This window comes from Ranitomeya variabilis, chromosome 2, assembly GCF_051348905.1.
Source record: "Ranitomeya variabilis isolate aRanVar5 chromosome 2, aRanVar5.hap1, whole genome shotgun sequence".
NCBI lineage: Eukaryota > Metazoa > Chordata > Amphibia > Anura > Dendrobatidae > Ranitomeya > Ranitomeya variabilis.
Genome location: NC_135233.1, coordinates 251,064,060 through 251,090,456, shown reverse-complemented (window position 1 = coordinate 251,090,456; position 26,397 = coordinate 251,064,060). Strand labels below are relative to the sequence as shown.

General features: G+C 45.1%; 2 protein-coding genes across 4 annotated transcripts in view; one reads left to right on the top strand and one right to left on the bottom strand.

Moving 5' to 3' along the window:
* Positions 1-26,397, top strand: part of TRAF2 (TNF receptor associated factor 2) — a 126,250-nt gene that overhangs the window by 87,355 nt on the left and 12,498 nt on the right. Inside the window, exon 13 of one of the 2 annotated variants that reach the window (XM_077284588.1) lies at positions 20,382-20,985. The exons of the other annotated variant lie outside the window; for it this stretch is intronic. Within the exon in view, the coding sequence (XP_077140703.1) occupies positions 20,382-20,405 (24 nt within the window). The 3' untranslated portion in view covers positions 20,406-20,985. Of the gene's footprint in view, positions 1-20,381; positions 20,986-26,397 lie in introns of those variants that run through there. 2 annotated transcript variants of the gene reach the window in all.
* Positions 981-24,885, bottom strand: FBXW5 (F-box and WD repeat domain containing 5). 2 transcript variants are annotated; one of them, XM_077284582.1, is made up of 9 exons: positions 24,756-24,885; positions 11,235-11,455; positions 10,981-11,138; positions 10,733-10,907; positions 8,690-8,838; positions 8,154-8,613; positions 7,827-7,974; positions 7,402-7,614; positions 981-6,884 (listed from the first exon to the last, which is right to left on the bottom strand). In XM_077284582.1, exons 2-9 carry the CDS (start codon positions 11,425-11,427, stop codon positions 6,653-6,655), a joined length of 1,728 nt encoding a protein of 575 aa, XP_077140697.1. In that variant the 5' UTR covers positions 11,428-11,455; positions 24,756-24,885; the 3' UTR covers positions 981-6,652. The 2 variants fall into 2 exon arrangements, with proteins under 2 accessions (XP_077140697.1, XP_077140698.1); XM_077284583.1 differs by lacking the exon at positions 24,756-24,885 and adding an exon at positions 24,728-24,746.

The window sequence follows — 26,397 nt, the reverse complement described above, 5'->3', positions numbered from 1 at the left end:
CTACTATATTACTGCTCCTATGTACCAGAATATAACTACTATAATACTGCTCCTATGTACAGGAATATAACTACTATAATACTGCCCCCTATGTACAAGAATATATCTACTATATTACTGCTCCTATGTACCAGAATATAACTACTATAATACTGCTCCTATGTACAAGAATATAACTACTATAATACTGCCCCCTATGTACAAGAATATAACTACTATAATACTGCCCCTATGTACAAGAATATACTATAACACTGCCCCTATGTACAAGAATATAACTACTATAATACTGCCCCCTATGTACAAGAATATAACTACTATAATACTGCCCCTATGTACAAGAATATAACTACTATAATACTGCCCCCTATGTACAAGAATATATCTACTATATTACTGCTCCTATGTACCAGAATATAACTACTATAATACTGCTCCTATGTACAATATAACTACTATAATACTGCTCCTGTGTACAAGAATATAACTACTATAACACTGCCCCATGTACAAGAATATAACTACTATAATACTGCCCCCTATGTACAAGAATATAACTACTATAATACTGCCCCCTATGTACAAGAATATAACTACTATAACACTGCCCCTATGTACAAGAATATAACTACTATAATACTGCCCCTATGTACAAGAATATAACTACTATAACACTGCCCCCTATGTACAAGAATATAACTACTATATTACTGCTCCTATGTACCAGAATATAACTACTATAATACTGCTCCTATGTACAATATAACTACTATAATACTGCTCCTATGTACAAGAATATAACTACTATAACACTGCCCCATGTACAAGAATATAACTACTATAATGTCTCCTCGTTATACTCTTGTACAGTGGAGCGGTATTTTAGCAGATATTTACTGTAGCTGTGACAACGTTGTGATAATGTATTATGGATGCGGACGGTTTGGGTTAAAACGCAAATACAATACACTTCATTCACATTTTTTTTTTAGAAATATGATTTATTGATCAAGCGATTTAAGGACACATTAAATATGACACACAGTGAGTGGAGCGGTGGGGATGGGGGTGATCAGCACAGCAGTGGCCATTTGTAATCTTTGGCCATACACAGCCTTTCAGGGCTTTGTTAAGGTGCTGCATACAACTGTGTCAGTCACACTTGTATTGGGAACAAGTCTATCAAATTTGTCAGTGATGCAAACCAACATGAGCACATTGAGGAAACTGCTGTGCAATTGCATGTGGCAGTCATGGCTTCCATTGTAGAAGAGCTGTCTGTTCACATCTGTGTATTTGCTTCCACTTCATGATGGGCCATTACTGCTGACAAAAGTGCCAGAACTGCCTCAGAGAACCTCGGATCCTGAGAACTGGGCGGGGGAGTTAGAAGACCCCGTTTACACAATCTAAGCTTTAATTTACATAAAAGTGGAAAAGATAAGTGCTTTATAACAAAAAGTTCTACAACTTTCTAGTAGCAATGTTATAAGTGGTGAGAACCATTGATTGCTGCCTGTGACTAAGAACACTGTATAGAGACAGTAGTGTAATGGGCAGTAAACCTGTAGTCCTGCTCCTCTGGCTGAGAAGGGGGGACGCAGCAGAGACGGCCGCAGCTCAGATCTGAAAGTAAGACTAGTCATCTTGCCTCTAACAGTAGCATCATGACTCACTGACAGCAAGCAGGGATCTTAAGATGGTGAGGAATTACATCTCTAGTAGAACCCATTTGTAACGTTGAACAGTGTTACTTACATACAGTTATGTGCAAAATTGAGAATACGCTGAATCCTCATAATAGCATTTATTTCCTTATAGATAAAGGTGCTGGGAGATGCGCATTCAATTCCAAATTAAAACGAACAAAATATTAAATTTTAAAACAGAAAAAAGTGAATAGGTGGCTTCATGTCTGCATTTTTATTAACAAACTTATTTACAGTAGAAACTTACATTTGTATCCAGCTTTTGCTTGTCTGTTAATCACTGAACTAATGTTTAGCTAAATAACATTTATTTCTGATGAAGTTCACTAACATCAGGCACCTGCGAGCAGCTATTCCGGCCCAAGCCGACTGCTTTACATTCCACAGTTCTTTTGCATCAAAAACAGCATTTGTGGTCATTCCACAAATTGTAAAAAAAAGAATTGAAGTCTGAGGATTGGGCTTCATAACATCAATCTTGTTGGTCTGGAACTATGATCTTGCCCACTTGCTGGTGTGTTTGGGGTTGTTGAAACACCCATTTCAAGGTCATTTATTTTTCAGCATTAGGCAAGATAACCTCTTGCAGCAGTGTGATATATTCACACTGGTCCATGGTGCCTGGTATGCGATAAATAGGCCCAACTCCATAGTATGAGAACCATCCCCAAGCCGCTATGCTTGCTCCTCCATGTTTTACAGTCTTTACAGTGTCCTGAATTCCGTGTTTATGGGCAGTCTCAAACTGTGGCCTTTAGACCCATTAAGAACCATCGTGCTTTCCCCTGTCCATAGAATGTGGCAACACTTCTCTTTGAGCCAGTCAATGTGCTCTTTGGCAAACTGTAACCTTTTCAGCAATGGTCCTGTACGAGGGTTTCTTGCAGTTAGTTTGGCTTCACGTAGGCGTCTTCTGATGGTTGCACGGCTGACAGGTAACTGAAGATCTTCTGTGATCTCCCTGGAGCTGATCATTGGATCCTTCTTTGCCATTCTTGTTATTACACGATCTATACGGATGGTAGGATTTATTTTCCTACCACGCATTTCAGGTTGTGCCATTTTAAAGCATTGGAAATCTTTTTAGCTGAGCAGCCAATTATTTTCTGCAATTCTTTATACATTTTCACATCTCCAAATCAACTTCTAGATTACATTTCTTTCTTCTTCAGTACAATGTCTGGAATTACCCATTTTACTCACTGAGCAAAGGCTAAAACCAGCGGATACAACATTTGCTGACCTCCTTTAAAAAGGGACTCCGTTTGAACAGTCATTCAGTGCTGACAAAGTCCTGCCGCTCAGTGTTTCACAGCGGGGCCAATCCTTTATACGCACCTTCCCACCTGCTTGTTTTATTCTCTCTCTCCTCCTCTTTTACAGCTCTGGCTTCATAGAGCCAGAGAAGGGCGAAGATACGTGAAAAATAATCAGGTGGGAAGGTGAATATAAATGATTGGCCCCGCCATGATGCACAGAGTGCCTGTAGTTGGTTTGAACAGTCATTCTGTGCCGACTGAGTCCCTTTAACCCTTTTGAGACGAAGCCTGTTTTCACCTTAATGACCAGGCCAATTTTTACAATTCTGACCACTGTCACTTTATGAGGTTATAGCTCTGGAACGCTTTAACGGATCCCGGTCATTCTGAGATTGTTTTCTTGTGTAATATTGTACTTTATGATATTGGTAAATGATATTTGTATTGGTTTATGATATTGGTAATAATTTCTTTATCATGACTTGTCGTTTATTTGTGGAAATAAAACATGAAAATTTGGCAAAAATGTTGAAAATTTTGCAATTTTCCAATTTTTATGCCCTTAAATCAGATAGTCATATTGCACAAAATAGTTAATAACATTTCCCACATGTCTACTTTACATCAGCACAGTTTTGGAGCCAAATTTTTTTGTTAGGAAGTTATAAGGGTTTAAAAATCGACCAGCTATTTTTCCAACAAATTTTACAAAACAATTTTTTTTTTCTTTAGGGTACGTGTCCACGGTCAGGATGGCTGGCGGTATCGCCGGAGCGGCGAAGCCCCGCCCCCTTTCTGGGACGCGATGATGCCGGATGTGTTAACTGTACACATCCGGGATCATCGCCCCCTCGCACAGCGCCCTGTGATATTACTTGCGGCGACGCAGCGTCGCCGCAGGTAGCACGGACATGCTGCGATCTGAAAAGACGCGCAGCATGTCCGGAGTCGCAGGGAAGTCGGATGCGTGTTTCCACGCATAGTGGACACAGGATTTCATAAAATCCCCTCCACTATGCTGGAACATCTGGACGCTGCGTGTTTGACGCTGCAGCTCTGCGCAGCGTCAAACAAGCAGCGTTTACTGACCATGGACACATACCCTTAGAGACCACATCCCATTTCAAGTCACTTTGAGGGGTCTATATGAAAGAAAATACCTAAATGACACCATTCTAAAAACTGCACCCCTCAAAACTACATTCAATAAGTTTATTAGCCCTTCAGGTGCTTTACAGGAATTTTTTGAATGTTGAAAGGAAAAACAAACATTTACTTTTTTCACAAAAAATGTCCTTTAGGCCTATTTTATTTATTTATTCTTTTTTACTTTCGCAAGGGTAACAGGAGAAAATGGACCATACATTTTGTTGCGCAATTTCTCCTGAGCACGATGATACCTCATATGTGGGGGAAATCTACTGTTTGGGCGCACGGCAGAGCTTGGAAAGGAAGGAGCGCCACTTGACTTTTTTAATGTAAAATAATATACTGGAATAATTAGCGGTTGCCGTGTCGCGTTTGAAGAGCCCCTGATGTGCCTAAACAGTGGAAACCCCCAACAAATGACACCATTTTGGAAACTAGACCCCTTAGGGAACTTATCTAGATGTGTTTTGAGCACCTTGAACCCACAGGTGCTTCACAAAAGTTCATAATGTTAAGCCGTGAAAAAAAAAAAAAAAAATCACATCACATCACAATACCCCATATGTGGCCGAAAACTACTTTTAAAGGAACAGTGCAAAGCTCAGAAGGGAAGTAGCGCCATATTACAGTGCGGATTTTGCTGCCCTTGTTTGAGGGTGCCATGTTACATTGGCAGAGCCCCTGAGGTGCCAGAACAGCAGAACCCCCCATAAGTGACCCCATTTTACCAATTAAACTTCTCAAATTCATCTAGGGGTGCAGTGATTATATTGACACATGTGTGTCACAAACTTTTATACCATTGGGCAGTGAAGAGAAAATAATTTACATTTTTACCTCCAAGATTGTGTGTTGGCCCTAAGTTTTACGTTTTCACACTGGGAAATGGGTAAAAAATGGCACCAAAATTTGTCCCACAATTTCTACTGAATGTAAAAATTCCCCTAATTAAACTCCGTACTGCTATTAATTAGAACCCCCCTTTCATTAAATGAGTCGATGACCCCCAAATAGCAGCGTGCATGTCATGACTGTTTTTGGTTGCCCATTACTCACCTACACAGTCATGAAATATTACCATATTGTATGTTCTTTTCTGCCAAAAATAGTAAGCAAACACATTAGTGATGTTTGACTGATATTATTTTGCACATAGTTGTGACACCACTATTGGTGGCAGCTGCGGAGCGCACAGTACAACGCAATCTGCAGGAAATAAAACCAGGAACAAATGTAGCAAAAGTTCACTACGGTGATGGGATCTTATCAGTGTTTCTGTGCTGCAGTGGAAATTGAGAAGTGACAGAACCACTGCTTCCTGCCCTCCGTCTGTTATCATGAAGACCCGTCATCCCCCATCTGCTCAGGTTATTACACGTCAGTGGAAACTTTCCACCTACCCGTCTGCTGATTATAATCATATAATGATACAGCTTCCTGCAGGAGTCGTCACACATCAGCCTTACCTCTGAGGCCAAGAAACCCACCGGGCTTGGATAGCAATACCTGGCTCGAGCGGCAGGTGTCGGCATAAAGGATGCAAGTGTGTCAGGGCAGGAGGCCTGGTGGTCCCGCATTTCATTCAGAGCGAGAATCCGCCACTATAGAAGTGGCAGCTACTGCAGAACCTCACAATACAGCCAGTCGGAATTCCATGTCAATCATACAGGCTCCAGCTTGCATATTGTGATGTGATCAGCTACTCCCACCACTAAGGCCACGTTTTTAAAGACCCCTGATGCTGACTCTGTATCCTTCAGCATATAACCCTGAACAGGAAATTCTGTTACCATGGAGACAAATCCATTAGCTATAAACCGACAACGTATCCATTATTTTTTATTGCTCTTAATGCATCTATGATAAATAACTTCATGAATTAAGCCCCCGTATACAGCTCCTATGCATGTGTATGTGTCTCCATAGTTACAGACACTTATTTTATATTGACATTTATCAGGATGGAAATTAAACGTTCCGTAACTTTTTGTTTCAATTCCTCACCATTTTTAAAATGTCATGTTTGCCGTCAGTGAATGGGATCACTCTGGTTCAGATACAGAGGCAGAAACCTGTACATGGCGAAGGAAGGCAAGTGTATCTGGACAATGCTCTGCTCTATACAACCTGGACACCAGACTGACACATTGTAACAAATCAGCAGAGACCTAGTTATGTGCAGGTTTAGGGCTTCGGACTGGAAACAATGGGGTTCTAATTCACTGACAGCAATCAGATCGGTAAAATAGTTGTAAAATATTAGAAAATTTAGAAGAAAAAAAAAAACAACTTTAAAGCCGTTGTGTTCAGGCTGTGGGCAGATTGTATGTCACAGGGAGTTGTAGTTTTGCAGCAGTTGGTATACGCAGCTTTACGCGTTATTATTCTAGTTCACCCCAGACAAAAACAGAAGGCGTCCTCGGTCACTGAAATGTAATGACGCAGGAAGGGGCATTTATTACCAGTGCTGGTCCCAGGAATGGGCGTACACTGATCCTACCTCTATAGCCAACTGACGTGGCCTGAGCGGGAACATCAAGTGTCATCGGACGCAGACCAAGGGAAAGACCTGGATAAGTTCTGGGGGCAGCGCAAGGAGCGCCTGGACCGCCACACCTTGATGGTATAGTCATCACTGGCGGTTAGCAGAAGCTCCTGATCTGCCGTACAGAAAGCTACAGAGTTGACCACGTCATCGTGAGGCAGGGTGGCCAGGCAGGCATTGTAGTGGCGATCCCAAATGTAGCCGCAGCGATCCTCTGCTCCACTGAAATGAAGAAAAGCAAGTTAGCGGCGGAGCTGGAGTTATACAGAATCATTGCTGTATCTGATTAGAAAGTCCAGAGCTGAGACATTTTGTAAGTAATTTTCTTATACAGAGCTGCCACCAGGGGGAGCCCAGTGCACATATTTATACAGCTGGTGTTGACCTCCCCCTAGTGGGAATTGCAATAAAGCACAGAAACCTATGTGAAAATGATGCAACAGACACATGCAGTTATATATCAAATAAACACATTCTACAAGATGGAAGAAGGCGCTGCTCCATCTGACATCTGTATTCTGCATGAATGTAGCTAGTTGTGGTCCAGCTGACTCATTTGTTAACTTCCATCAGACAAAAAAAAAATAAATAAAAAGTCTGCATACATGTAGGATACTCACCTCAAACGGGTGTGTGAATTGAGAAAAAAATAGGGTTTAGGTCTATGAACCAAAGAGACTTTGAGCCTTTCTCGGCTTATGTATGCACAAGACTTAAGTCATCACATTTCTGCACCCACCTGGCCACAAAGTCTTGGCTGACGTCTAGGAAGATGAAGAAGCACTCGTTATTGGGGGTGTATGCTCGGTGGGCTCGCAGAGGATCCTTCACCTCCCGCAGGGTCTTAAGATCGAAGACTCGTAGCTCTATTTCTTCAGCAATGGGGGGCGGATACATGGGATCAGAAATCACACAGTCTTTTGGCCAAGAGCGACTATTTACATACAGAAACCTAAAAAAAAAAAGCAGCCACATCATCCTTTATACAATCACTTGGTCTATACTAGGGATCTCCAGCAGCTGCAAAACTACCACTCCCAGCCTGCGATCATCACGGCTATGCTGGGAATTTTGCAGCAGCTGAAAACCAATGAACTAAAAGAATACATTTTGTTCTAGTAGGTGCAATACTTAAGAGTAAGGAATATTGTAAAGTGCCCTCACCTGTGATCCGGAGATAGCCCCATGCCTATAATGTGACCGTGAATGTTAATTACATGGTCGAGGGTGTCGAAAAACTCATTGGGACCACGCTCCTCGCCCAGGACGGGCCCTTCTGTGGTCATCTGATGTGGCAGAAGCTGCTTGATACCTATGATCAGATGAGATCAATGTGATTATTGGCCCTGCTGGATACAAGCAGGATACGCGCCTGTGCAGCAGTGACATCTGGTGGCAGAAGATTCTTACTATAGAGGTCAGTGGAAATCTACAAGTCACAAGTCAGGCTAAAAAAAAAAAAAAAAGGGTTTAGACACACAGGGGCCATACCTATCTGATGGGGGGAGTAGGTTAGAGAGCCAGTAGTGAAGATGAGGTATTTCCTTCTCCCCTCCCTGGTCAGGGGTCCGTCCGGCTGTTTTGTCCTGTACTTGGCATACCACTGGGCCACCTTGGTCTCAAACTGCTCCTCCGAGAGTGGAGTCTTTGGCGCTTCCTGCTGCTCCAGGACTTGGTCATCCATTAGGAACTGCAGGGCGGCTGCAATCTGAGCATCTTCTCCTAGCAGGTCCCTTCCTCTTTCATCCTCCGTGCCACCATCTTCCTCGGTGCTGTCCTCTCCCTCATGTGCTGGTGGCGTAGAGCTTTGGTCAGCCTTCTTCACTCCGTCGCCAGCCTCCGCCAGTAGATCTGGGGCATCGGCCACCATCACCATACGGATAGTGCTGGCGTTCAGGTTCTGAATTTTGAAAAGTCGCTTCACCACATTGAGGTTCTCAGACTCCACGTCCTGTATAAAGAGGCCACGTCCAATTATTAGTATATGTTCCTGCCATGTCCCCCCCCCCGGTATCGCATGAACAAACCTGAAACGCCTTGTTTAGCCACAACACGGAGCAAGAGGTGACCCGGCCCATACGGTGCAGGTTCCCGGAGATGAGGTGTGTGTTATTCAGCCAACAGCCAAACACGTCATAGGGTTTATTCCTCACTCGGGACAGAAGGTTAAATCCATCTGCAGAGGCAGAATAATATACATCAGCGTTAATCTACTCCTACACCCTCGCCCCTAGGAGTCGCCTGAGCAGCTCCAGCCACAGAGAATACACAACTTGTAAGTTTGGTGGAAAGGTACAGTACAGACCAAAAGTTTGGACACACCTTCTCATTTAAAGCTTTTTCAGTATTTTCATGACTGAAAATTGTAAATTCACACTGAAGGCATCAAAACTATGAATTAACACATGTGGAATTATATACTTAACAAAAAAGTGTGAAACAACTGAAATGTCTTATATTCTAGGTTCTTCAAAGTAGCCACCTTTTGCTTTGATGACTGCTTTGCACACTCTTGGCATTCTCTTGCTGAGCTTCAAGAGGTAGTCACCAGAAATGGTCTTCCAACAATCTTGAAGGAGTTCCCAGAGATGCTTAGCACTTGTTGGCCCTTTTGCTTCACTCTGTGGTCCAGCTCACCCCAAACCATCTCGATTGGGTTCAGGTCTGGTGACTGTGGAGGCCATGTCATCTGGCGTAGCACCCCATCACTCTCCTTCTTGGTCAAATAGCCCTTACACAGCCTGGAGGTATGTTTGGGGTCATTGTCCTGTTGAAAATAAAAGATGTTCCAACTAAACGCAAACCGGATGGAATAGCATGCCGCTGCAAGATGCTGTGGTAGCCATGCTGGTTCAGTATGCCTTCAATTTTTAATAAATCCCCAACAGTGTCACTAGCAAAGCACCCCCACACCATCACACCTCCTCCTCCATGCTTCACGGTGGGAACCAGGCATGTAGAGTCCATCCGTTCACCTTTTCTGCGTCGCACAAAGTCACGGTGGTTGGAACCAAAGATCTCAAATTTGGACTCATCAGACCAAAGCACAGATTTCCACTGGTCTAATGTCCATTCCTTGCGTTCTTTAGCCCAAACAAGTTTCTTCTCCTTGTTGCCTGTCCTTAGCAGTGGCTTCCTAGCAGCTATTTCACCATGAAGGCCTGCTGCACAAAGTCTCCTCTTCACAGTTGTAGAGATGTGTCTGCTGCTAGAACTCTGTGTGGCATTGACCTAGTCTCTAATCTGAGCTGCTGTTAACCTGCGATTTCTGAGGCTGGTGACTCGGATAAACTTATCCTCAGAAGCAGAGATGAATCTTGGTCTTCCTTTCCTGGGGCTGTCCTCATGTGAGCCAGTTTCTTTGTAGCGCTTGATGGTTTTTGCCACTGCACTTGGGGACACTTTCAAAGTTTTCCCAATTTTTCGGACTGACTGACCTTCATTTCTTAAAGTAATGATGGCCACACGTTTTTCTTTACTTAGCTGCTTTCTTCTTGCCATAATACAAATTCTAACAGTCTATTCAGTAGGACTATCAGCTGTGTATCCACCAGACTTCTGCACAACACAACTAATGGTCCCAACACCATTTATAAGGCAAGAAATCCCACTTATTAAACCTGACATGGCACACCTGTGAAGTGAAAACCATTCCCGGTGACTACCTCTTGAAGCTCATCAAGAGAATGCCAAGAGTGTGCAAAGCAGTCATCAAAGCAAAAGGTGGCTACTTTGAAGAACCTAGAATATATGACATAATTTCAGTTGTTTCACACTTTTATGTTAAGTATATAATTCCACATGTGTTAATTCATAATTTTGATGCTTTCAGTGTGAATTTACAATTTTCATAGTCATGAAAATACTGAAAAATCTTTAAATGAGAAGGTCTGTCCAAACTTTTGGTATGTACTGTATGTCCTGGTCATGGCCAGAGGGAGCTGACCATGATACAGAAACTAAAAGTCCCGAAAAAAACAAGTCATGCCCAGCTCCCTCTACATCTTTTCTGAATTTCACCTCCTGTAGATAGGACATTGCGATATAATAATGCGCTGAAGGGCATTTACCGAGACTTATAACGGCTATTTCCCCTGCGCAGGAGTTGTGGGGTCCGACAAACACCCCGGATACCAGAAGGAGTGTGTCATCAGAATTAAACTGGGAGTACTGGGTGTAGTTCCAGTGGTGGGGTCTCATGTTTGCACTGTGCAGGAGGGACATCGGGTGTCTGGTGCTCCATATCTGTATGACAATGAAAAAAGGAGGTCAGGATGAAGCCACGCGAGGTTGGGACACAGTGGTGGCGCTTCCTCACCTTCACCGTGCAGTCCTTAGAGCAGGAGGCACAGAGCTCCCCGGAGTACGAGAAGCTGACGTGCAGGACCTGGTCTGTGTGCTCCCGCAGCCGCTCCACCTCCACACAGGGGACATTGTCACACAGACGCTGGAACTCCTCATACCAGGAATCGGCACCTGCACACAAAGAGCACGTCACTATGAGAGTAACATGTATGGAGGGGAGCACTGCACGAATGATCTCTGAAAGAGAGGCGGCGCTCCATACCTTACCTGGGTACCGCGGGATGTGCCGCCGCACCCGATAATGGCGGTAGAACAGCTCCTTCCACAGGAAGTCATCTCGGGACACCTGGTACCAGCGTCGGCACACCAGCCCTGCGGCCAGTAAGTCTACAGGCCCCAGGCTCAAGAATATGTGATAGAGAAGACTGTCAGGGAGCAGGGTAGGCCCAGCATTCTCCATTGTGTCATCCTGTCATCCTCAACCAACCCTGAAATACAACCAGAAACGTGAGCTGATGGAGGCGCATGCAGGCCCATGGGGGCACGGCGTATACGGAGGCACAGCACAGTGTTTATGGGTAGGCTGTGCATATGAGGGCGCAGTGTACATGGGTAGTCAGTGTATATGGGTAGTCCATGCATACAGGACACAGCACAGTGTATATGGATAGTCAGTACATACAGGGCACAGCGCAGTGTATATGGGTAGTCAGTGCAAGTGTGATGCCCCAGGGTCCTGGTTGTCACAGTGGCATTGCTTTCTTCAAGGGGAGAGTGATGTAACATAGTTATTAAGGTTGAAGGAAGACTAAGTCCATCTAGTTCAACCCATAGCCTTATTAGGCCTCTTTCACACTTCCGTCCTTCAGCTCCCATCACAATCCGTCGTTTTTTGAGAATGCAGGATCCTGCATTTTCTCAGACTTGTATTAGCGACGGATTGTGATGGATGGCCATCCGTTTCATCCGTCTTTCACTGGATCCTGCATAAAAAAAGGTCCATCGGGCAGAGAAAACGTTCAGAGGAACGTTTTTTCTGCACGTTGGAAAATTGGTCAGCGATGCATCCTGCGCTGCCAGTCACTGGCTACAATAGTAGCCTATGGGCGCAGGATACGTCGCTGCCTGTGAAAAGCAGGAATCCAGCGACGGGTCCCGCCTTTTCAAAGAGAGCATGCGTGGAAGAATTTCCCGTCAGGGAAATTCTCTCTCGCTCTCTTTCTCTTTTTACTATTGATGCTGCCTATGCAGCATCAATAGTAACAAGATATAATGTTAAAAAAAAAAAAATCACAATATTCTCATCTATCGGCGTTCCCGCACAGCGTCACCGATGTTCCCGGCAGCTAGCGTTACTTCCTAGTAATACATTGCGAAATCTCGCGAGAAGTCGCGGTCTCAAGAGACCGCAAATTCTCACAATGTATTACTAGGAACGCTAGCTGCCGGGAGCATCTCTGCGCGGGAACGCCGGTAGGTGAGAATATTGCAATTTTTTATTTTTTTTTTAACCTGGTTTGTGTTGTGTTGTGTATGCGTTTGAGCAGCGGTAAACCGCTGCGAAGACGCATACACAACAGGTGCACATAAGCTTGATGGGTCCATCAGAAAGACGGGCCCAGTGCACACGTTTTCCACAATCTGCACAGGATCCGTCATTTCAACGTCTTGACGGATCCTGTGCAGATTTGGAAGACGGAAGTGTGAAAGAAGCCTAACCTAACATGCCCTAACATGTTGATCCAGAGGCCTGGCTTAGTAATGAAGAAGCGTTAATAAGACACCTATCTATTACTAATTCTATGGTTACATAGTTATTAAGGTTGAAGGAAGACTTTAAGTCCATCTAGTTCAACCCATAGCCTAACCTAACATGCCCTAACATGTTGATCCAGAGGAAGGCAAAAAAAAACCATGTGGCAAAGAGTAAGCTCCACATTGGGGAAAAAAATTCCTTCCCGACTCCACATACGGCAATCAGACTAGTTCCCTGGATCAACGCCCTATCAAGGAATCTAGTATATATACCCTGTAGCATTATACTTTTCCAGAAAGGTATCCAGCCCCCTCTTAAATTTTAGTAATGAATCACTTATTACAACATCATACGGCAGAGAGTTCCATAGTCTCACTGCTCTTACAGTAAAGAATCCGCGTCTGTTATTATGCTTAAACCTTCTTTCCTCCAGACGTAGAGGATGCCCCCTTGTCCCTGCCTCAGGTCTATGATTAAAAAGATAATCAGAAAGGTCTTTGTACTGTCCCCTCATATATTTATACATTAACATAAGATCACCCCTTAGTCTTCGTTTTTCCAAACTAAATAGCCCCAAGTGTAATAACCTATCTTGGTATGGCAGACCCCCCAGTCCTCTAATAACCTTGGTCGCTCTTCTCTGCACCCGCTCCAGTTCAGCTATGTCTTTCTTATACACCGGAGACCAGAACTGTGCACAGTATTCTCAGTATGGTCGAACTAGTGACTTGTATAGAGGTAAAATTACGTTCTCCTCATGAGCATCTATGCCTCTATTAATGCATCCCATTATTTTATTTGCCTTTGTAGCAGCTGCTTGACACTGGTCACTAAATATGAGTTTGTCATCCACCCATACACCCAGGTCTTTTTCATTGACGGTTTTGCCCAGTGTTTTAGAATTAAGCACATAGTTATACATCTTATTACTTCTACCCAAGTGCATGACCTTACATTTATCCCCATTAAAGCTCATTTGCCATTCATCAGCCCAAGCTTCTAGTTTACATAAATCATCCTGTAATATAAAATTGTCCTCCTCTGTATTGATTACCCTGCAGAGTTTAGTGTCATCTGCAAATATTGAAATTCTGCTCTGTATGCCCCCTACAAGGTCACTAATAAATATGTTAACCCCTGACATTAGACGTACTATCCCGTCGAGGTGGGGTGGGCCCTATGACCACCGACGGGATAGTCATAGCCGCTGCGGAATATGTTGGCGCTACATAAATAAAAATTATTATTATTATTATTAGTACGTCATATGCGATCGGCCGCGCTCTCGGGGGGAGCGCGGCCGATCGCGGCCGGGTGTCAGCTGACATCCGGCACTATGTGCCAGGAGCGGTCACGGACCGCCCCCGGCACATTAACCCCCAGCACACTGCGATCAAACATGATCGCAGTGTTCTGGTGGTATAGGGAAGCATCGCGCAGGGAGGGGGCTCCCTGCGTGCTTCCCTGAGACCCCCGGAGCAACGCGATGTGATCGCGTTGCTCCGAAGGTCTCTTACCTCCTCCTCGCTGCAGCAGGCCCGGATCCAAAATGGCTGCGGCATCCGGGTCTTGCAGGGAGGTGGCTTCACAGCGCCTGCTCAGAGCAGGCTTCACAGCGCCTGCTCAGAGCAGGCGTCGGGAAGCCAGGAGCTGTGCACGTCAGATCGCCGATCTGACACAGTACACAGCAAAGTGTCAGATCAGCGATCTTACACTATAACATAATGTCCCCCCCTGGGGCAATGTTATAGTGTAAAAAAAAAAATATTCACATGTGTAAAAAAAAATTAAAAAAATTCCCCCAAAAAAATATATATATTGTTCCTATAAATACATTTCTTTATCTAAATAAAAAAAAAAAACAATAAAAGTACACATATTTAGTATCGCCGCGTCCGTAACGACCCGACCTATAAAACTGTCCCACTAGTTAACCCCTTCAGTGAACACCGTAAATAAAATAAAAAAAAAAAATAAGGCAAAAAACACCACTTTATTATCATACCGCCAAACAAAAAGTGGAATAACACGCGATCAAAAAGACGGATATAAATAACCATGGTACCGCTGTAAACGTCATCTTGTCCCGCAAAAAACGAGCCACCATACAGCGTCATCAAAGAAAAAATTAAAAAGTTATAGTCCTCAGAATAAAGCGATGCAAAAATAATTATTTTTTATATAAAATAGTTTTTATCGTATAAAAGCGCCAAAACATAAAGAAATGATATAAATGAGGTATTGCTGTAATCATACTGTCCCGAAGAATAAAACTGCTTTATCCATTTTACCACACGCGGAACGGTATAAACACCCCCCCAAAAGAAATTCATGAATAGCTGGTTTTTGGTCATTCTGCCTCACAAAAATAGGAATAAAAAGCGATCAAAAAATGTCACGTGCCCGAAAATGTTACCAATAAAAACGTCAACTAGTCCCGCAAAAAAAAAGACCTCCCATGACTCTGTGAACCAAAATATGGAAAAATTATAGCTCTCAAAATGTGGTAACGCAAAAATTATTTTTTGCAATAAAAAGCATCTTTCAGTGTGTGACGGCTGCTAATCATAAAAATCCGCTAAAAAACTCGCCATAAAAGTAAATCAAACCCCCCTTCATCACCCTCTTAGTTAGCGAAAAATTAAAAAATTTTAAAAATGTATTTATTTCCATTTTCCCATTAGGGTTAGGGTTAGGGCAAGGGTTAGGGTTGGGGCTAGGGTTAAGGCTACAGTTAGGGTTAGGGTTGGGGCTAAAGTTAGGGTTGGGGCAAAAGTTAGTGTTTGGATTACATTTACGGTTGGAGTTGGGATTAGGGTTAGGGGTGTGTCTGGGTTAGGGGTGTGGTTAGGGTTACCGTTGGGATTAGGGATGTGTTTGGATTAGGGTTTCAGTTATAATTGGGGGGTTTCCACTGTTTAGGCACATCAGGGGCTCACCAAACGCGACATGGCGTCCGATCTCAATTCCAGCCAATTCTGCGTTGAAAAAGTAAAACAGTGCTCCTTCCCTTCCGAGCTCTCCTGTGCACCCAAACAGGGGTTTACCCCAACATATGGGGTATCAGCGTACTCGCGACACATTGGACAACAACTTTTGGGGTCCAATTTCTTCTCTTACCCTTGGGAAAATAATAAATTGGGGGCGAAAAGATTATTTTTGTGAAAAAATATGATTTTTTATTTTTACGGCTCTGCATTATAAACTTCTGTGAATCACTTAATGGGTCAAAGTGCTCACCACACATCTAGATAAGTTCCTTAGGGGGTCTACTTTCCAAAATGGTGTCACTTGTGGGGGGTTTCAATGTTTAGGCACATCAGGGGCTCTCCAAACGCAACATGGCGTTCCATCTCAATTCCAGTCAATTTTGCATTGAAATGGCGCTCCTTCGCTTCCGAGCTCTGCCATGGGCCCAAACAGTGGTTTACCCCCACATATGGGGTATCGGCGTACTCAGGACAAATTGTACAACAACTTTTGGGGTCCATTTTCTCCTGTTACCCTTGGTAAAATAAAACAAATTGGAGCTGAAGTAAATTTTTTGTGAAAAAAAGTTAAATGTTCATTTTTATTTAAACATTCCAAAAATTCCTGTGAAACACCTGAAGGGTTAATAAACTTCTTGAATGTGGTTTTGAGCACCTTGAGAGGTGCAGTTTTTAGAATGGTGTCACACTTGGTTATTTTCTATCATATAGACCCCTCAAAATGACTTCAAATGAGATGTGGTCCCTAAAAAAAAAATGGTGTTGTAAAAATGAGAAATTGCTGGTCAACTTTTAACCCTTATAACTCCCTAAAAAAAAAAAAATTTGGTTCCAAAATTGTGCTGATGTAAAGTAGACATGTGGGAAATGTTACATATTAAGTATTTTGTGTGACATATCTCTGTGATTTAATTGCATAAAAATTCAAAGTTGGAAAATTGCGAAATTTTCAAAATTTTCGCCAAATTTCCGTTTTTTTTTTCACAAATAAACGCAGGTAATATCAAATAAATTTTACCACTATCATGAAGTACAATATGTCATGAGAAAACAATGTCAGAATCACCGGGCTCCATTGAAGTGTTCCAGAGTTATAACCTCATAAAGGGACAGTGGTCAGAATTGTAAAAATTGGCCTGGTCATTAACGTGCAAACCACCCTTGGGGGTAAAGGGGTTAAAAAGAAGAGGGCCCAATACTGACCCCTGTGGTACCCCACTGCTAACCGCGACCCAGTCCGAGTGTGCTCCATTAATAACCACCCTTTGTTTCCTATCCCTGAGCCAGCTCTTAACCCACTTACACATATTTTCCCCTATCCCCATTATTCTCATTTTATGTATCAACCTTTTGTGTGGGACCGTATCAAAAGCTTTTGAAAAGTCCATATACACTACGTCCACTGGGTTCCCTTGGTCCAGTCCGGAACTTACCTCTTCGTAGAAATTGATCAAATTAGTCTGACAGGAACGGTCCCTAGTAAACCCATGTTGGTATTGGGTCATGAGGTTATTCCTTTTCAGATACTTCAGCATAGCATCCCTTAGAATGCCCTCCAGGATTTTACCCACATTTTTTTCAATGTCACGCTTGGAAGTGATGGAAGATTCCTTTTTGACAGGTAATTAGCACATACAACACCATTCTGACTTCAGGCCAGAAGGGGGAGCTCTACACCCAAAATGGGGGGAGCTAATCTCTCTTTGGTCGGGAGGAGTTAGGGTACTGTCTCACAGTGGCACTTTTGTCGCTACGACGGTACGATCCGTGACGTTCCAGCGATATCCATACAATATCGCTGTGTCTGACACGCAGCAGCGATCAGGGACCCTGCTGAGAATCGTACGTCGTAGCAGATCGTTTGGAACTTTCTTTCGTCGCTGGATCTCCCGCTGTCATCGTTGGATCGGTGTGTGTGACACCGATCCAACGATGCGTTCGCTTGTAACCAGGGTAAACATCGGGTTACTAAGCGCAGGGCCGCGCTTAGTAACCCGATGTTTACCCTGGTTACCATCGTAAAAGTCTGCCGGCCGTAAAGTAAGAGCAGAGCACAGCGGTGACGTCACCGCTGTGCTGTGCTTTCACTTTACGGCGGCACTCAGTCAGAGCGGGAAGCAGACTGCGAGGGACCTGACGGACACCGGAATGTGAGTATGTACTGTTTGGTTTTTTTACTTTTACGATGGTAAAACGCACCAAAATAACGCACCTAAATTAGCATAAAAAAAAGCAGCAAAAAAAAGCAGCAAAAAAGTCCTGTGTGAACGTACCCTTAATCAGTTTGTGCCGGACAGCAGACTGGAGCAGTCTGAGACAGAAGGACGGGTGAGGGGCCGTACAGCCTGAGTTGCTGTAGCCGCTAGATAGCGAGATACAGAAAGAAAAACAGCCTTTAGCTAATGGGCCGGAGAGCTAAGCACAGGAGAGTGACAACAAGTGAGAATAGTGCGACTGGGCTACATCCCTGATTGAGCGCAGATACCGGTAGCCGGACGACCGAGGCTTTTGTGGGACTCTAAGACACATAGCAGAAACCGGCAGGACAGCTGGATTATACATCACCGTACATCACCTGTTCGCCCTAATACCCAGGAGACACAGTGACGCATAGAGCCCGGGTCGTGATAATGACCCTGTAAAAAGGCTCCAGTCACCTGTCATACGGGTTTGTGTCCCACTGACACAAAGGACAGAGATAACTATTTTTGGTCGCCGCGACATTGCATTAAAATGCAATAAAGGGCGATCAAAAGAACGTATCTGCACAAATTGGTATCATTCAAAACGTCAGCTCGACACGCAAAAAATAAGCCCTCACCCGACCCCAGATCATGAAAAATGGAGACGCTTCCGGTATCAGAAAATGGCACTTTTTTTTTTTTTTAGCAAAGTTTTGAATTTTTTTTTTCACCACTTAGATAACAGATAACCTAGACATGTTTAATGCCTATAAACTTGAAATGACCTGGAGAATCATAATATCAAGTCAGTTTTAGCATTTAGTGAAGCTAGAAAAAAAGCCAAACAAAAAACAAGTGTGGGATTGCACTTTTTTTGCAATTTCCCCACACTTGGAATTTTTTTCCCGTTTTCTAGTACAAGACATGGTAAAACCAATGGTGTCTTTCAAAAGTACAACTCGTCCCGCAAAAAATAAGCCCTCACATAACCATGAAAAATAAAAAAGTTATGGCTCTGGGTCTGGGAAGGAGGGGAGCGAAAATTGAAAACGGGCCGCGGCGGGAAGGGATTAAGGTCATGGAGTGGCCTAGCCAGTCTCCAGACCTTAATCCGATAGTAAGCTAATGGAGGGAGTTGCCAAGCGACAGCCTCAAATCTTAATGATTTAGAGATGATCTGCAAAGAGGAGTGGACAAAAATTCCTCCTGACCTGAGCGCAAACCTCATCATCAACTACAAAAAGCGTCTGACTGCTGTGCTTGCCAACAAGGGTTTTGCCACTAAGTATTAAGTCTTGTTTGACAGAGGGATTAAATACTTATTTCTCACTGCAAAATGCAAATAAATATATAATAACTAGATGGTAGCCCGATTCTAACGCATCGGGTATTCTAGAATATGTATGTAGTTTATTTATGAAGATTTTAGAATAATACATTGAATACACAGGATTCGGCCGGCTGCGACCAGTTAGCGAAGCGTGGTTCAAATCCCGCGCCAATTCGGGGCCGGACTGCGCGTGTCGCTGATTGTTCGTGGCCGGCCATGTAGTATATAACAGCCCACGTAGTATATAACAGCCCACGTAGTATATTGCACAGCCACGTAGTATATTGCACAGCCACGTAGTATATTGCACAGCCACGTAGAATATAGCACAGCCCACGGAGTATATAGCACAGCCACGTAGTATATAACACAGCCCACGGAGTATATAGCACAGCCACGTATATAGCACAGCCCACGAAGTGTATAACAGCCCACGTAGCATATAACACAGCTCACGTAGTATATAACAGCCCACGCATGCAGTGTATAACACAGCCCACGTAGTGTATAACACAGCCCACGTAGTGTATAACACAGCCCACGTAGTGTATAACACAGCCCACGTAGTGTATAACACAGCCCACGTAGTGTATAACACAGCCCACGTAGTGTATAACACAGCCCACGTAGTGTATAACACAGCCCACGTAGTGTATAACACAGCCCACGTAGTGTATTGCACAGCCCACGTAGTGTATTGCACAGCCCACGCAGTATATTGCACAGCCCACGCAGTATATTGCACAGCCCACGTAGTACATTGCGCAGCCCACGTAGTATATTGCGCAGCCCACGTAGTATATAGCACAGCCCACGCAGTATATTGCACAGCCCACATACAGTTGTTTTCTAAAGTCCCGCATACCATAAATTGATTTTTCAAGTTTTAAAGTTTTCTGTCGAATATCTTCGATGCTAATATGACATATTATATATGGTTTTGTTCAGAATACAATTTTGCATTCTCTCCCTGTAATATTTTTAGCTTTTGAAGCAGTTTTGCCTGAAATTATTGCAACAAGGCCCGAAAGAAGCCATTGATGACAGCCATACAAAGACAAAGGCAAAAACTGTGGGCATTGAAATATTTAAAATGGAGGAGGGAGGAGTGGGAAAAAGTGCTATTTAGTGATGAAAGCACTTTTTGCATTTTAGGAAATGATGGCAAGTCTTATGTGAGAAGGCTCCCACATGAAGAGTATAAGCCAGAGTGTTTGAGCTTCTCTGTGAAACATCCGATGAAAGTAATGGTCTGGGGCTGTATGGCAGCCAATGGTGTTGGAAGGCTTCATATTGTGGAGGGTATGGTTAATGCAAAAAATACATAGACATCCTTAATAAGAAAATGCTGCCTTCTGCTCAACACCTGTTTTCAGGGGATTATATCTTCCAGGATGATAATGCTCCTTGTCACAGAGCTAAGACAGTAACGGAATGGAAAAAAAAAAAGAACAAGGTGGCTACTATAGACTGGCCAGCTCAGTCCCCGGACCCCAATCCAATTGAAAATTTGTGGCACAAGGTATCATTAGAGATATCTAGAAAACAGCCAAGGACCAAGAGTGAGTTGATTGAGGCTCTGATACAGGCCTGGAACCACATCATCACTCGTGAACATCTGCAGAAGCTTGTTCACTCAATGCCACAGAGATGCAAGCTGGTGCTCAAGAGCAAAGGCTGGCCAATAAAGTATTAGAAGCTAAAGATGCACTCTAAAGGCCCTTTTCAGGACTCTGAATTAAATAAAAAATAATAAATCTTAAAAAGTTACCGTATTTTCCGGCGTATAAGACGACTGGGCGTATAAGACGACCCCCCAACTTTACCAGTTAAAATATAAAATCTTCTTAAAAGTCGGGGGTCTTCTTATACACCCTATGTCGTCTTATAGGGCCGGTGAATATGTGCCTTTTGGGGGGGGGGGGGGGAGTGATCCTGATGACGAGGGGGCGTCTCACAGGAAAGTGAGTATCCCCCATTACCTTATCGTAGCGGTGCAGCGTGGGGGTCTCAGTGCTGGGAGTGGCGGCGGCGGCTGCTGTGCTCTGGTGCGGCGGCTGCTGTGCTCTGGTGCGGCGGCTGCTGTGCTCTGGTGCGGCGGCTGCTGTGCTCTGGTGCGGCGGCTGCTGTGCTCTGGTGCGGCGGCTGCTGTGCTCTGGTGCGGCGGCTCCTCTTCTGTGTGGGGCCTCTGTGCTGTGCGGTGGCGGTGGCGGCGGCATATCTTTATCCAGTTGGGGCTCCTCCGGCATCTCCTTAGCCCTGGAGGCCCCGCCGCAACTCCATGAGTGCAATGCAGCGGCCATTTTCCCGGAGGCAGCTCAATAGGTGCGATGCGGTGGCCTCCGGGAAAATGGCCGCTGCTCAGATTCAGATCTCGTCCCGAAATCTCGGGACACGAGATCTGAATCTGAGCAGCGGCCATTTTCCCGGAGGCCACCACATTGCACCGATGGAGTTGCGGCGGGGCCTCCAGGGCTAAGGAGATGCCGGAGGAGCCCCAACTGGATAAAGATACGCCGCTGCCGCCGCCACCTCACAGCACAGAGGCCCCACACAGAAGAGGAGCCGCCGCACCAGAACACAGCAGCTGCCGCCGCTCCCAGCACTGACACCCCCACGCTGCACCGCTAGGATAAGGTAATGGGGATTACTCACTTTCCTGTGAGACGCCCCCTCGTCATCAGGATCACTCCCCCTCCCCACCCACCATATACACCGGCGTACAAGTCGATTCCCGGCGTATAAGACGACCCCCGACTTTTAAGAAGATTTTCGGGGGTTAAAAAGTCGTCTTATACGCCGGAAAATACGGTAAATTTGTCTGTGTGAACTTGCATTGGAAGTTAATGAACTTAAAAACCTGTTCACCATTCTACACACTGTACTGGTGTAGGTATGGTTATGCTGTAAAAAAAAAATATCAAAAATGCGCATACCATAACATTTTATACACTTGGGACATTCAAAAATGACTATGGCATACAATGAGGGATTACAAAAACATATATGTTCCACCAGTTTCACTGTAGAGATTCAGAAGTATGAAACATATAGTTTTCTTCACGCCTATGCACGACTTTTGAACACCATTGTAGTACATTGCACAGCCCACGCAGTGTATAGTACAGCCCACGCAGTACATTGCACAGCCCACGCAGTACATTGCACAGCCCACGCAGTACATTGCACAGCCCACGCAGTACATTGCACAGCCCACGCAGTACATTGCACAGCCCACGCAGTATATAGCAATGTGGGCATCATATCCCTGTTAAAAAAAAAAAGAATTAAAATAAAAAATAGTTATATACTCACCTTCCGGTGGCCCCGGATCCAGGCAAAGCGGTTACCGACGCTCCTCGCGCGCTCCGGTCCCAAGAGTGCATTGCGGTCTCGCGAGACCGCAATGCATGGAGCTGTCACCGGAGCGTCGCGAGGAGTGGGAAAGGCCGGTTCTGGATCCGAGGGACCGACGGACGGTGAGTATATAACGATTTTTTTTTTTTATTATTATTATTATTTTTAACATTAGATCTTTTAACTATTGATGCCGCATAGGCAGCATCAATAGTAAAAAGTTGGTCACACAGGGTTAATAGCAGCGGTAACGGAGTGCGTTGCCCACGGCATAACACGGTCCGTTACCGCTGCCATTAACCCTGTGTGAGCGCTGACTGAAGGGGATTATGGAACGGGCACTGACTGCGGGGAAGAAGGAGCGGCCATTTTGCCGCCAGATTGTGCCCGTCGCTGATTGGTTGTGGCCGTTTTGCCGCGACCAATCAGTGATTTGGATTTCCATGACAGACAGAGGCCGCGACCAATGAATATCCGTGACAGACAGACAGAAAGACAGACAGAAGGACAGACAGAAAGACTGACAGAAAGACGGAAGTGACCCTTAGACAATTATATAGTAGATTAATACAATGTGATTTTCTGGATTTTAATTTTGATATTCTGTCTCTTAATGTTAAAATTAACCTACCCTTAAAATTATAGACTGTTCATGTCTTTGTCAGTGGGTAAACTTACAAAATCAGAAAGGGATCAAATAATTATTTCCCCCACTGTATGGGTAGTCAGTGCATACGGGGAAACAGTGCAGAGTATATGGGTCCATATGGAGGAACAGCACAGTATAAATGAGTAGTCAGTGCATACAGTGGTGCAGTGTATATGGGTAGTCAGTGTACATGGTTAGACAATATATGGGGGCACAGTGCAGTGTATATTAGTAGTCTGTTTACGGTGGCAAGGCACAATATATATATGGGTAGTCAGTGTATACAGCGGCACAGCACAGTGCTTATGGGTAGCCAGTGTGTACGGGGGCACGGCACAGTGCATATGGGTAGCCAGTGTGTACGGGGGCACGGCACAGTGCATATGGGTAGCCAGTGTGTACGGGGGCACGGCACAGTGCATATGGGTAGCCAGTGTGTTCGGGGGCACGGCACAGTGCATATGGGTAGCCAGTGTGTACGGGGGCACGGCACAGTGCATATGGGTAGCCAGTGTGTACGGGGGCACGGCACAGTGCATATGGGTAGCCAGTGTGTTCGGGGGCACGGCACAGTGCATATGGGTAGCCAGTGTGTACGGGGGCACGGCACAGTGCATATGGGTAGCCAGTGTGTACGGGGGCATGGCACAGTGCATATGGGTAGCCAGTGTGTACGGGGGCACGGCACAGTGCATATGGGTAGCCAGTGTGTACGGGGGCACGGCACAGTGCATATGGGTAGCCAGTGTGTACGGGGGCACGGCACAGTGCATATGGGTAGCCAGTGTGTACGGGGGCATGGCACAGTGCATATGGGTAGCCAGTGTGTACGGGGGCACGGCACAGTGCATATGGGTAGCCAGTGTGTACGGGGGCACGGCACAGTGCATATGGGTAGCTAGTGTGTACGGGGGCACGGCACAGTGCATATGGGTAGCCAGTGTGTACGGGGGCACGGCACAGTGCATATGGGTAGCCAGTGTGTACGGGGGCACGGCACAGTGCATATGGGTAGCTAGTGTGTACGGGGGCACGGCACAGTGCATATGGGTAGCCAGTGTGTACGGGGGCACGGCACAGTGCATATGGGTAGCCAGTGTGTACGGGGGCACGGCACAGTGCATATGGGTAATCAGTGTATGTAGGGGAACAGCACAGAGTATATGGGTAGTCCGTGTTTACAGGGGTACGGCACAGTGTATATGGGTAGTCAGTGTATGTGGGTGCACAGCTGAGTATAAGGGGGCACAGCGCAGTGTATATAGGTAGCGTATATAGGGGAACAGCATATATGGGTAGTCCGTGTATATTGCGGGACAGCAGAGTGTATATGGGTAGTCAGTGTATGTGGGTGCACAGTGCAGCGTATATAGGTAGTGTATTTGGGGGAACAGCATGTATGGGCAGTCAGTGACTATTGGGGCACAGTGCAGCGTATATGGTCAGCTTATACAGGGGCACATTACAGAGCACACGGTCAGTACAGGCCACACACCGTCCGCTCCCACTCCGTTCGCTCTCACCTGCACTTCCGCATCCTGCACTCTCCTCCCGGCCTCTCTATGATTGGCGCCGCTCCGGCCCCGCCCCTGATGCTCTATGGGCTGGGGGCGTGGCCGGCGCGGGGCAGGGACAGATATAGCGCCGGAGAAGCTCCTTGTATGTACATAGCACACGGCGTCCTGCTTCCCAGCTGTACTGCCACCTCGTGGTGGACACCGTGTACTGCAGGAGGCTGAGCTACAGCTGTAAAAACTGTCCAGAGCAGGAGAATCCGCGGAGCTGAACGCCCGGTCCCCCGTACACACAGTGCAGCTGCAGACACCCAGCGCGCCCTTACTGACGGTACCACATTGTGCACCAGCTGTACCGTATAGCGGCTGTAGAGATTCAGGTTCTCAGGCATTAGGCGGCGTTCACACAGGCAGTGCGGTTTGGACCAAACATATGCAGTTTTATTGCTTTACTAAAACTGCAAAGAAGTCAAAACCCCAAAACAGCCTCTTCTGGGCACTAACGTATCACAGCAAATAGTTAATTCAGCAGCCACATAGTCAGTCATGGCCAAACGTGTTGGGACCCTTAAAATAGTTCCAGAAAACCAAGCATTTCTCCCAGAAGATTATTGCGATTACACGTTTATTTCCTTTCTGTGTATTGGAACAACAACAAAAACAGAGGAAAAAAGGAAAGTTGGACATAAAAATACCAAAAATGGGGCTGACCAGATTGTTCGCACCCTCAGCTTAATGTTTGGTTGCACGCACTTTGGAATAAAGGACTGCAGTGAATCACTTCCTATCACCATCCACAAGCTTCTTCCACCCCTCAGCTGGAATTTTGGAGCAGTCTTCTTACTCACTGCTCCAGGTCTCATCTGTGAAGGCGCCTTGTCCCACAGCAATGATAAGATCTCTCCACAGGTGATCAGTGGGATTTACATCCAGACTCATTGCTGCCACTTCAGAACACCCCAGCCCTTCGTTTCCAAGCATTTTTAGGTGCTTCTTCAAGTATGTTTGGGGTCATTGTCCTGCTGGAAGACCCATGTCCTAGGACTTAAACCAGCTAGCTTTCTGACACTGGGCAATACATTGCAACCCCAAAATTCGTTGGCAATCTTCAGATTTCATGATGTCTTACACAGTGAAAGCATCCAGAGGCACCAAAACATCTTTGAACCTCCACCATATTTGACTGTAGGTACAGTGTTCGTTTCATTGCAAGCCTCGTAGAATGATGCGCTTTACCAAAAAGCTATATCTTGGTCTCACCTGTCCACAAGACTCTTTTACCAGAAGGATTTTGACTTACATACATTTTGGCAAACTGCAGTCTAGCTTTTTTATATTTGTCAGCAGTAGGGTCCTCCTGGGTCTCCTGCCATAGTGTTTCATTTCATTCAAATGTCGACGGATAGTTTGCACTGACACTGATACACACTTAGCATGAAGGACGGCTAGAATTTCTTTGGAACATGATTGGGCCTACTTATTCACCATCCGGACTATCCTGCACTGCAAGCTTTCATCAATTTTTCTCTTGATTGTCCCTTGATTATGTTGCGCACCATTGACAGCGGAACAAGATCTCTGGAGATGGACTTGTAACCTTGAGATTGCTGATATTTTTCAACAATTTTGGTTCTCAAGTCCTCAGTTCATC